Source organism: Lampris incognitus, chromosome 1 (assembly GCF_029633865.1).
Source record: "Lampris incognitus isolate fLamInc1 chromosome 1, fLamInc1.hap2, whole genome shotgun sequence".
Lineage (NCBI taxonomy): Eukaryota > Metazoa > Chordata > Actinopteri > Lampriformes > Lampridae > Lampris > Lampris incognitus.
In genome coordinates this window covers 137,627,282-137,640,165 of record NC_079211.1, presented here as the reverse complement: position 1 = coordinate 137,640,165, position 12,884 = coordinate 137,627,282, and the positions used below count along the sequence as shown (strand labels likewise).

The 12,884-nt window shown below is 41.9% G+C and overlaps 2 protein-coding genes across 2 annotated transcripts; one reads left to right on the top strand and one right to left on the bottom strand.

Moving 5' to 3' along the window:
• Positions 1-2,929: 2,929 nt before the first annotated feature.
• Positions 2,930-8,771, bottom strand: LOC130112512 (uncharacterized protein C2orf81 homolog). Its single transcript, XM_056279909.1, has 4 exons — positions 8,723-8,771; positions 4,939-5,197; positions 4,646-4,852; positions 2,930-4,092 (listed from the first exon to the last, which is right to left on the bottom strand). Exons 2-4 carry the CDS (start codon positions 5,176-5,178, stop codon positions 3,229-3,231), a joined length of 1,311 nt encoding a protein of 436 aa, XP_056135884.1. The 5' UTR covers positions 5,179-5,197; positions 8,723-8,771; the 3' UTR covers positions 2,930-3,228.
• wdr54 (WD repeat domain 54) lies at positions 8,595-12,846 on the top strand. Its single transcript, XM_056291965.1, has 9 exons — positions 8,595-8,887; positions 9,122-9,184; positions 9,333-9,399; positions 10,078-10,134; positions 10,288-10,415; positions 10,619-10,719; positions 11,143-11,305; positions 11,732-11,806; positions 11,991-12,846. The coding sequence occupies exons 1-9, from the start codon at positions 8,663-8,665 to the stop codon at positions 12,120-12,122; spliced, it is 1,011 nt and encodes a 336-aa protein (XP_056147940.1). The 5' UTR covers positions 8,595-8,662; the 3' UTR covers positions 12,123-12,846.
• Positions 12,847-12,884: the final 38 nt, after the last annotated feature.

Below are 12,884 nucleotides of genomic sequence, written 5' to 3'. Positions count from 1 at the left end.
TTAATATAGATTTTCCACATTATGAAATACATTTCATACAAAAAATTGGAAAGTCACTGCTTATTTCATTTTTTTTTGATCGAGAACGTTTACTGTATTCCTTAAAGAGCCAGTCTTTCGAAAAATGATCAAACAGAGCCCTCAATGGGTTACATAACGTTACTTTTAAGGTGGAATGGAAAAGTCGAACAAGAAGCCAAGTTCAGCCTCGTCATGTTGCTGCAGTTTGCAAAGGAGTCAGAAAATGTGGGAGATGTGGGGGAGGACAACTGCAAAGTGGAGCAGTGTAAAGTTGAGAAAGAGCAAGCAAAGTGCTTGCACTGCAAGAGAAATCATGATACGTCAGCAGTGTCCAAAGAGAATCAAGGGGGTGGAAGTGAATAAAATGCAAGCAGAAATGGGATTGTCGTACGCCGAAGCTGCAAGGGAAGTGGAGCGAAATGACGAGATGGTGGAAGTGCAGAAAGAACCGGACCGGAATATCTGGATGGACACGAAAAGATTTTTGGCGTTCGTTGCCATGGTCATAAATTGCGCTGCTGAAATAAAGGGGAAGTCGGGAAGAATCAAGATGATGCTGGACTCTGCCAGGAGATGTCTGAACGGAGTGCACATATCTGGGGAAGATGTAGATGTTGCACTGCGGGAAGGATTTGCATCAACTCAGACTGGGTCTGAGTTATAGAGTGGGTGTTGTGAATGGGATCACTTTGGGTGTACAATTTAATTACTGTGACGTTTTGACAATTCAGTAGGTGGCAGTAATGCAACGTTTCGGGGGGCCAAACGCCAATAAAATCAAACAAGTAGATACCCTCGCAAGTTGTACTCTTCACACCAACGAATTTGAAATGCATGATTCTGTCAAATAATATTCATAATAATGTCATCGTCGTCATCACCATTATAGCTTTTATCTTAGCAGCAGCTGCTGCTGACAGCATAATAATAAAATAATAATGATATAATAACAATGATGATAATAATATAAATAATAGAGGCCGCCACAATTAAAGCAAACGTCTTCATGCATGCTCAATAACCCAGGTAAGAAAATCAAAAAAAGAATCAGTTCATGTGGACACACCTGTGATTGCAAACATTCCCAAATCCTTTGTGAATAGTACACATGGCCATTGTAACTCTAGTTTATGGTCACGCCTATGTATATGAAACTGGTCGTTGGTTTCAGTCGTTATGCAACTGTACTCTTTATAAGGGTGGAGATACCAGCAGTCAGTTGAGACTGAAGAGGTCACTGGGATGAGTGATTAGACATTTCTGTCAATAAATGTTGTGTCCAGATGAACTGATTCAGCTTTTTTTAAATTAAAGCAGACTCGTTCACTGACGAATAGTAGACCCACTGGAAAGAGGATGGATGAAATGGAAAAGTAGAGGCTCCCTTACTAGTGGTGACAAAATATTCTAATACAGTTAAGTCTTACGAAGCAATTGAACCTATTACTATTTCTGTGAGTTTGCTACCATTAAGAGGTGAAAAACCAGCTGTATGTGCTGGGCTGATCTTGGGACCAGGTGATGTAAGTGCAGGTTTAAGGCCCACAAAACAGTGTTTTACTATGCGACTGTTCCATGATCAAATGCAACTTGAATCTTATGGTACATTAAGTAGCTAAACTAGCTAGGATAAAAATCCACTACTACTACTTTCGGCTGCTCCTGTTAGGGCTCACCACAGCGGATCATCCATTTCCATTTCTTCCTGTCCTCTGAATCTTCCTCTGTCACACCAGCCACCTGCATGTCCTCCCTCACCACATCCATAAACCTCCTCTTTGGCCTTCCTCTTTTCCTCTTCCCTGGCAGCTCCATCCTCAGCATCCTTCTCCCAATATACCCAGCATCTCTCCTCCACACATGTCCAAACCATCTCAATCTTGCCTCTCTTGCTTTGTCTCCAAACCGTCCAACCTGAGCGGTCCCTCTTATATACTCGTTCCTAATCCTGTCCTTCTTCATCACTCCCAATGAAAATCTTAGCATCTTCAACTCTGCCACCTCCAGCTCCAACTCCTGTCTTTTCATCAGTGCCACTGTCTCCAAACCATATAACATAGCTGGTCTCACAACCATCTTGTAAACCTTCCCTTTAACTCTTGCTGGTACCTCTGTCGCACATCACTCCTGACACTCTCCTCCACCCACTCCACCCTGTCTGCACTCTCTTCTTCACCTCTCTTCTGCACTCCCCGTTTCTTTGGACAGTTGACCCCAAGTATTTAAACTTATATGCCTTCGTCTCGTTACCTCTACTCCTTGCATCCTCACCATTCCACTGTCCTCCCTCTCATTCATGCATAGGTATTCCGTCTTGCTCCTACTGACTTTCATTCCTCTTCTCTTCAGCGCATACCTCCAACTCTGCAGGCTCTCCTCAACTGCACCCCACTCTTGCTACAGATCACAATGTCATCCGCCACAAACATCATAGTCCACAGAGACTCCTGCCTGATCTCGTCCGTCAACCCATCCATCACCAGTGCAAACAAGAAAGGGCTCAGAGCCGATCTTTGATGTAATCCCACCTCCTCCTTGAATCCATCTGTCATTTAAACTGCACACCTCACCATTGTCACACTTCCTTCATACATATCTTGCACCACTCCTACATACTTCTCTGCAATTCCCGACTTCCTCATACAATACCACACCTCCTCTCTCGGCACCCTGTCATATGCTTTCTCTAAATCCACAAAGACACAATGTAACTCCTTCTGGCCTTCTCCTTAACCAGAAAAATAATTTCTCTTTTTTAGGGCCTTCCTTCCACCTCCTCAATCTCGCCAATCTCTGCCGCAGTCCTTGCCTGCCTCACATCAGATGCCTTATGAAATATTTCATCATCATCCTCTCAAGTTCTGTTGTAGGCATCAATAAAACTTCCAACACTTCTGTATTTGCCTTTGAAACAGCACTAAAAAGTTTTATTTCACATATGAGGAAAAAGTTAAGTATCCCAATGTTAGGTAACAATGTGTAAATGTATTGAATTTTATTTCAGGAATGTGTAGTTTACAGCTTTGGCTTTGTAATTCAAACAGGACAAATGTATCAAAGAACATTAGACAAATCTAAATCGTTTTTCAACTCAAACTGAAAATTCATCCATCCATCCATTATCCGAACCACTGATAAATTCATTCTACTCAAAGTTAAGAACTTGATGTTTATCTTGAGTGTATAGCTCATGGTTACATCTTCTAATTAGAGCAGTGGGGTGACTTGAGGCAGTAGACCTGCAGTAAGCTGTTCCACAGTGTACAGCGGCAATGTGGGATTGCTCTGCATTGGCCTAAGCTCAGCACTGGGCTCCAGCTGGCATGGTGGACACATTTTGAGTGGGCTAAATTGGGTACCCCGAGCATCCTTAAGGGAAACACCCTGGGCCAAATTCATAGTGTCTAGTCTAAGAGTTTCAGAGAAGGGAATTGTCCCATCTCTTTTAACCCCGGTGGGACTGGACTTCTTCCTGAGGGACAAGCAGAAATCAGCCCCGAACTGGGTTGGCTGATCCAGGTAGCTGGTTGATGACTTCAAAGTATGTACTTTCAAGATTGTGTGCTGTTTGTTAGGTCTCTTTTCTGGTATAGGCAATCCACTTGGTCTCTTAGGATGGTGTTTTAGGTGGTATTTATTTTTGCCAAGAATCTCATACTGAGGTAAGACACAGTGCTGAGGCAGACAGGCATGATCCAATTTGAGTATGGATGGGTAGTCCTCATTCTGATATAATGACCCAAATCTGGAAACTGATATAAAATGTTCAATTTTTGCCTTTTCCTTTTCTTTCTCATTCTCCTCTTTGGCTGAACTCGACAGTGAGGTTCTTGGGGAATGCAGCAATTTGTCTGTTGCCATATTGATGGGAGAGTGAATCTGCCTTTGTTTCTTCTTTTCACATTTTGGCAGCAGGAGAGGGGATTGTACTCTGTAAGTCCTGTTTTCTGGAGGCTCACTGGGCTTTTTGTCTTTTTTGCATTGATCTGGAAAACTGCTTTGGGCCATCATATGACGTTGTTGATCGGATCTTGGCTCTGTTTGTTTAGCTACCCGTTGTATTGAAGATTCCTGTTGAAAACAAAATGGAGGGAAAGATTTTCACCAATAAAAAGAGGACTTTTGCTTTTGGCTACTATGCCATGTTTGGTCCACAGTTAGTCTGGGTAATGCACATTTTAATAAACTAATTTTTCTCTGCTGTTAAAACATATTTTTCTAGTCCAGCTGGACTTTCACTTTAGCACTTAAAAGTTTAAATTTGCTACACCTGCTTTGACTCAACTACATTCACAATCCCTTTAGAAATGCACAAAGACTTGGTCCTTTGTACTTGCTGATATGAGTTTAATTTTGCTTGTTCTAAAGCCATTATATCCTCTGCTAAAAATAGTCTCCATAAAAACACAATTGTCACCCAACTCTAATACTATAATACTGATACATTCATTTTTTGCTTCTTATGTGAAGTGATGGATTACACCTCCCAAAGAATCAGTGTCTCTCTACATTTAATAATGAGTAAAATTCTAGTAGTTACCTGCTTGTCCAAACTAATATTGGTCATGAATAAAAAGCATAACTTGTATTATGTGCATGTTACAGACCAAGCCATAACAAGTACCTGTTTAGGGGAGGAGGGATTTTGAGGTGTGGCTTGCACAACAAGGACACATCCTTGAGCCCAGGAGTCTGTAGTGGATGGCAGAGGCTCTGTGTCCTCGGTTCTGGAGGCCACCTCAGGTCCTTCTCCTTCATCTCGGAGGAAGAACTGCCACTCCAAAATCTGAATCAGGCAGTCTTTTGCCCTGGATATAGAGTAAGGCACCAGCTGAAAACAGAAATGGCAGCACATCAGTAATGCAATATCCACCATGGAATACAATTAAAATGATGAGTCTTTCTTCTTAGTTGTACCTGTTTCTGAATGTACCCCCTGAAGCAGGTCTCCATGACATGGCTTAAGAGTTCTTCAACAATTTCTCCTACAACGTCCTCGGCTTCCTCAGTTCTCAAAATATCCTCCCACTGGGCCAGGATGACGCAACCAGGGTCAATCTCCTCTATATGGGGGTCCGGGATTTGCATAGTGGTTGCTAGGACAGAGGGCTTTTGCCCACTTTTATCAGAATAGGCTCTAACTGCAGCGCGAGACATATTTGTTCAGGGGCTGATGCTGAGATATGAAAATAAAATAGAAGAGAAAACATTGAATGGCAAAAATGAATTGAGTGACTAGATACACACTGTGATTTTTGGGCTGTTTCAAGCTGCATGCTTCAACTGTTCCTGTAGCCCATGATGACTGTTGGTACATCACAGTAAACTGCTGAGTGTGCCATTTGGAGGGGGGGGGGTCGTCAGCTTCCCAATCAAGCAATGGTTATTGATATTGATGGTAAAGGCTGGAAATTATTCCTTGAAAAGGTTTTATGCATGCTCAGTACAAGAAAAAGGTGATCAATTGTCTGAAGCTGTTAGAACGGGACAATGCTATTGACAGAATTTTGTACCATAGGTTATACACAGGGGAAGCGACACCTAATCTGTATGGGTTACTTAAGATACAAAAACAGGATATGCCATTACAGTCTACTGTTTTGTATGATTAACTCAGTGACCTATAACATTTCTAAATTTCTGGCATCTATTCTTAACCTGTTGGTAGGCAGTAATGAACATCACATTCAGAACACTATGGATTTTGTGGCTAAGGCGAGGGACATCATTATGGAGAGGGATGAAACAATGGTTTCTTATAAAGTTACGTTTCTCTTCATATGCGCTCCTGTTGATGAAGCAGTGGAGGTAGTCCATATGAAATTACAAAACGACCCCACCCGTAGCAATAGGACCACACTTAACACTGACCAAATGTGTCTGCTCCTGAAGCTGTGTCTTCAGTCCACACACTTCACATACAGGGGGCAGTACTATAGTCAGAGGCATGGGTGAAACCCCAGTTTCACCTATAGTCAAGTCAAGTCAATTTTATTTGCATAGCCCAATATCACAAATTATCAATCTGCTTCAAGGGGCTTTACAGTAACACAACATCCTGTCTTAGACCCTCGCGTCGGATAAGGAACAACTCCCTAAAAAAAATCCCTTTAACAGGGAGGAAAAAATAGGAAAAAACCTCAGGGAGAGAAACAGACGAGGGATCTCTCTCCCAAGACGGACAACCTGCAATGAATGTTGTTTTTACACAATTTACAGAATACAACATTGAAAGAGGATAGTGGCCATCTTATATATGGAGGGAGTGGACAAGAGGGCTCTGATGTCCTATCCAGGGACACCACCTAACCATTGGTTCAGATTTGTGGACCACACTTGGGTTAAAATTAAATCTCAGGACGTACCACAGTTCACCAACCACATTAACTCTGTGGACAATGACATCAAGTTCACTAGGGAGGATGCGAAAAATGACAGGTTAGCCTTCTTAGACTGTGAAATTTCAATTGGTGATGGGGGACATTTGATTGTTGATGTTTACTGTAAACCAACACATACTGATCAGTACTTAAGGTTTCAGCAATCATCCATTGGAGCACAAACATGGAGTCATCAGGACATTGTACCACTGAGGTGACAACATCCCCACCGATACAGAGACTGGGGAAGGGGAGAATTCTCACATTAAACAGGACTTGGTTAAGTGTGGTTATCCTAAGTGGGCGTTTGTCAAAGCCAGGAAGATGCCCAAACAGTGCACCAGCCAATCGAAGAGAGCAGAAGGACAACAGCTGCCTAAGCGTAAACCAGTGGTTGATTCTGTATATGTTGGCAGGTTCGGAACAGTTGAGACGCATATTTTCTAAACACCACGTCTCAGTTGCTTTCAAACCCCAAAAACACACTGCACCAGAAATTGGTTCACCCCAAGGATCGGGTCTCCCAGCACAAACAGAGCAATATAGTATTGTAAAGTGCCGGGAGGATTGCACTGTGACTTGTACATCAGAGAAACCAAACAGACGCTGGCCAAGAGGATGGCATAACACAGAAGAGCTAACGCGTCAGGCCAGGACTCTGCAGTCTATATCCCTACATCCATCTACAGGCCAGTGGCCACTTTTTCAAGGATGAGGATGTGCACATTCTTGATAGTGAGGAACGCTGGTTTGAACAGGGGGTCAAAGAAGGAACGACCTTCCCTGAACCGGGGGGGGGGGGGGCTAAGAGTACATCTGTTGCCATCTTACAATGCTGTGATTGCAACTATTCCCCAATCCTCTGTGAATAGTACACATTGCCATTGTAAATCTAGTTAATGGTCACGGCAATTTGCATATGAATCTAGTCGTTGGTTTCGGTCCTTATGCCACTGTATTGTTTGTAAGGATGGGGATACCTGCAGTCAGTTGAGACTTGGCATCTTCCTGGCAACCATTGCCATTACCATTGCAACCATTCCAAAATCCTCTGTGAATAATACACATTGCAACATTGTAAGTGTTGATGAGTCTAGATATGATTCGTGAGAGTGATTTTAGGATGGGTTTGATTCACCAATGCATGTGATGCAAGTAACACAATTGGTGATCCCTATGTTTCTTTCAAGGCACTCACTGAAGGTAAATGTAGTGATGCATATCTATTCAAAAACAACAGTGAGTCTAAAGAGTAATTTGTAAACGAGTGATTCGCTTCGAATGGGAGTTATAAACGCATCAGTCTCCCATGGAAGTCACTGAGATGGAGCATGACAGAAAAACAGAGAGGTGTTTTAACTTATTGGGTAAGTTAACTACCATCTACACAACTTTTCATGAAAACTTTCCATGTCCTGTTGGAAATCCAAAGACCCCAGTCTAACAAGGTAACCTACCTTGATTCTGATGTTTAATATAGTTAAAGTAAACCTAGTTAGCGTTAGCAATTTAGCATTAACCAATACAATACGTAGGCTAGCCGAGTTCACAGAAAGATCACTGCCTAAAGTTACAAGCCAAATAGGGTAAACAAAAAAAATACCTTGACGAAATCAGACCAGTGCAGGCCGGGCAGTCGATAGACTATTTCAACTGTGAAGACGAAACTACATTTTCTGAAGAAGAATCGGGGGGAAAAAAACGTTTCTACTCTACACCACGTTAATCATATTGTACGTAACGCTACTTCTATGCAGCGTTTCAGGGAGTTGCTATGGCAACTGACTACACTCGTGACGTAGCGTGAAGGCGGAACTGTTTCTATGGCTGCACCGGACGCCAAGGTAATCGCCTGGTAAAGTAGCTATCTCAATTAATTAGCTGTAATGATCGGTCAGGAGAAAGCTGGTATTTTACATTTCTTCAAAGTATAATTACTGTGGTCGAAAATGAAAGCCAGCATCATGGTTAAGAAACAAAAATGACTGGCGCTATCTTTTTCGCCAAGTTGTGTCGGCTGGCTAAAAAAGTCACCAGCTTAGCGCTAGCTAGTGCTAAGGCGGCGTTTACTAACTGTTAATATTAGCTGTCGATGTTAAAATATTCACGCCATTTGAGCCTCGGCAAATACTATTATTGTATTGTCTCACCGCCGTTATTTTGTCTCTGTCTCAAGGTGTGTGCTTTCCGAGCGGGACTGATCGTCGTTACAACGGACGGCAAGTCAATCATTCACCCTGTCACAGTGTAATATTTAAAACATGTACCACAAAGAGAAAAGCATACAGATCAAAAATAGTGCGTCTGCACTGTTTAACAACCTCAGCGTGTTGCGCATCGCCCCTCGAAGCCTCACGTACTTCGCGGTGGTCCATGCTAATGTGGTCAACATGGTCAGTGCTTCGTGGGACGGCCTGAACTACTCTCACCGTCAGCTGCAGTCCAAGGAGCCTAACGTGGCCACCAGCACCTCACTCATCATGCAGGTCAGATCACGTTGCAAACTCAACCATGCCTGCAATCCGTTCATACTGCGTAACACATGATGTGTTCGTGCCAAGCTGCCCTACCCAGTGACGTGCTGGTGGGATTGGTACGCTAGAACTTTCACGTACCTTCTGGTGGACAGGGTAAAGTCTCAGTTATTGCAGCATTATATGAGTGCGCGCTAGCAAATATGTGTAGCTGGTTAAATCACAATCTTTGGTCTCTTGCAACAGGCAGCTTGGTGTGTGCTACCCACCCGTGATCTCCTGGTGCTGACTTCTCAGAAGGGTATCCAGGTGGGTCTGTCTCTCTGTCTCTGTCTCTGTCTCTGTCTCTCTCTCTCTCTCTCTCTCTCTCTCTCTCTCTCTCTCCCTCTCTCCCTCTCTCCCTCTCCCTCTCTCTATTGCGTCAGTATTTCACCTTAAAGTAATGCTCTTGTTCCAGATGTATGAGGCTGACGGTTCTATTATGGTGTATTGGCATGCACTGGATACCCCAGAAGCCCCTACAGGTAAAACCTAATGTTCAAACTTGCATTTTTGCTGCATATGTATGTAACCATTTAATGGCATACTTGTTTTTGTTATTTGAAAGACAGTGCTGAAGCGCGTAGCATTCAACAGCAGCAGTGAATAGCAGCAAAAAGTGCTGTGGGCTTCGCTCAGAAAATCCCTTAGTTCTGCATGTGTTGTGTGTGTTTATGTTCATGGGCATTTACTTTTGCATGTATGATGTCTGCATGTTCCGGACTTAAATAGTAGTGGTACCCTGTTTTTGTGTGTACATAAATGAGACTTGACACAGAGAAAGTTGGCTGTTGCCTTTCTTGTGCGTATTATGAGATAGAATTCTGCAGGTGCCACTGACCAGGCTTATTTAAGTTACACCACCAATCAGTTGGACGTTAGCTAACCATTTTCTTAAATGGTGAACACTGATGTGAATGTTTCCCATCACAGAAAGGCATTGAGCTCTTTCAGGCCTTGATGAAAAAAATGTGACCATATATGACCGTAGCCACATATTTTTTTAACGTGCTAGTATCAGTGCTATTGGCCAAAATAGTTAACATACAGTCCAGTAACTATACAGTAGCTCTTGGTTATGCTTGTCGTGATATTGACTATTGTTTATGTGGGGCTTTTTTTGCACAAACGTTTTGTACTGACAAGGTTATTGTATGTCCCAGCTCAGGCCATTTTTGCCAGAGGGATTTCAGCAGTGAGAGAGAAATACATATGTGTAGGTGAGTATTAAGTGACATATTCTCTTCATGGTGATTAAGTCAAGTGTATTTGTATAGCCCAAAATCACAAGGTAGTCCCCATTAGGTTAATTGAACCCCCCCCCCATATCTCTCTGTTTATCTGTTTGTCTCTCTGACTCTCTCCGTCTTTAGGTGTGTCATCTGGTGCAATACTGGTGTTTGACATTCCCAGCAAAGGCAGTAATATCACCTTGTCTGAAGTCCTAGAAGAACACAGGGAGGCCATCACTGACATTGCCTCAGAATGCTCTGGAAGCTTGGTATGGAACAAAGGAGTACAGTCATTTCTCTCAAACTGGCTTTAAACATACATTCTTTTGTGTTTGTGAGTATATTTATATGTGCAATGTTATATCAGCCAGAAACTGTAAGTTAATTTGTGGTTCTATTAACTCTGAATTATAAGCATCTGTGAATGAAATAATCCCTGCACCTCTCCTCTTCTCTTTCTCTTCTCATTCAGGAGTGCATAGCAGACTTGGTCAGTGCCGATGATGCTGGCAGCCTATGTGTGTGGAAGTCAGGGGAGGAATTTCAACTGCTCAACAAGATCCTTGGCTTTGAGTAAGTCTCTTTCACTATGTCATGGTGGAGATATTTCTGATCCTAAATTTAACATTATCTTGACAGTTTGAAAATGCATAACTGTTTCAAACCAAAGTATAATTTCACCCACTTCCATAGTATGCACACTGGGAAGTGTCCAACTAAATCTGTTATGGCCATTATCTCCTTTCACTTCCTCCCTATCCTTCTGTATTTTCCCGGTCCACTTTTCTACCCTCTGATTACCCTTCACATGCTTGTCTGTTATCTGAAAGAATGCTATCTACTGCCCTCATCGCTCATCTGTTGTCTTCCTTTTCCCGTTTCCTCTTCCCATGGTTACCATCCTCATTCTTTGTTCTACTCCTCTGTGCATTCTTCACTTTCTACTCTCCTTTATTTCCTCAATCAATTGTTGCCCATCTTCATCACCCTTCCTAGTATGAGTTGTTCGACAGTCAAGCTGTGGAAAGGTACAGTAGTAGCAGGATACGGCACAGGCCAGATCCGTATTTATGAGGCTGTGACGGGAATTCTGCATGCTGAGGTCAATGCCCATGCTCGTTGGATTTACTCCCTGGACATTGCCCCCTTTTCTGGATTGGTGAGTTTCATAGGAGAAGAAAGATGGTACAATTTCTTCAGTGTCTTTTTGTCTCAATGCGTTTATCTATCTATCTATCTATCTATCTATCTATCTATCTATCTATCTATCTATCTATCTATCTATCTATCTATCTATCTATCTATCTATCTATCTATCTATCTATCTATCTATCTATCTATCTATCTATCTATCTATCTATCTATCTATCTATCTATCTATCTATCTATCTATCTATCTATCTATCTATCTATCTATCTATCTGTCTATCTGTCTGTCTGTCTGTCTGTCTGTCTGTCACACCCATCCATCCATTGTAGTCAGCATTTATTTAGCACCTAATACATTTTTATATAGAACATTTATTATTTGAGGGATTTCCCGTTAGTTTGTTTGTCATTGTGTGACTCTGTTTGTGTACTTTAGCTTGTCTCTGCTGCTGAGGACTCTCTAGTGAGAGTGTGGCACCTGACTCTGACCCCAGAGACCAACAGTGTTGAGGTAACCAATCACAAATTCAGGAAGATATTAGTTTCCATATCAAGCATGACCAGAACTTAAATAGAATTGTCTGCATACATCAAATTAGTACTGTGATAACCTGGTGTTAAGTGCTTATATCAATATTTGTTTTTCTTTAACTCAAAGTCACGCTGACTGACTGTAGTTGCTCACTTCCTTCTAGATTGCCCACATGTACAATGAGTGTGTGACAGACACTCAGATCTGCGGGGCCAAGTTCTGTGATGGGGATGGCTATGCATTTGCTGTGACGGGCTATGACCTGAGTGAGATTATCCGTTACACACAGACATAGCGCATTACCTTCATGGACTCTAATGTCTTGTCAGATATCTTGATATGTTTGAGATTGACACGTAAAATGTGTGATTCTGCATTTATCTCTGGCCAGTGAATGATTTGATGCAGACAAAACAAAATTGATGCAGAGAAATCAAAGGGGCCAAAATGGCTGTCTATTTGGGTTAGCATCCTACTCATACTGTACAACAACAGGGTTTAAACACAAGTGTTAGCTTTTGAGAGAACTAACATTTCATGACATTTCTGTGGTTATGTCTACAAAGGTTAGAAGCAGATGAGTGTCTGTTTTTGCTTGTTTTTTTTTGTCTGTTATTGGCATATGTGGGAGAACAGTTCATAAGGTATATTGTTTATCAGTTGTTTTGCTCCATGTCTTCATACTGTTGTCCAAAATGTTGCGGCAGTGTAGGGTAACCAAATTATATGTACCATTAATATCTATCTCATTTTGACCTCTGATGCAGTAACACAACTTTGTAGAGAATTGGATCTGCTAGTAGTGGGCCAGTGGCAGACAATTACACTGTGTGTATTATATTAAATACTGTTTACTTGGTGAAACAGAAGGCACTTATTGTTAATCGTATGATGTAATGAGGTGTAATCATTCCAAGTATAAATGTTTACAAATACACGAATTTAGTTTAAAAAGTATGAGGTTTAGATCATGTCATTATTTCCTCACTATTCCCCTTGATATTATATTGTAACTATACGACAGACGTACAGTAAACTTATTTATTCTTAAATTGCG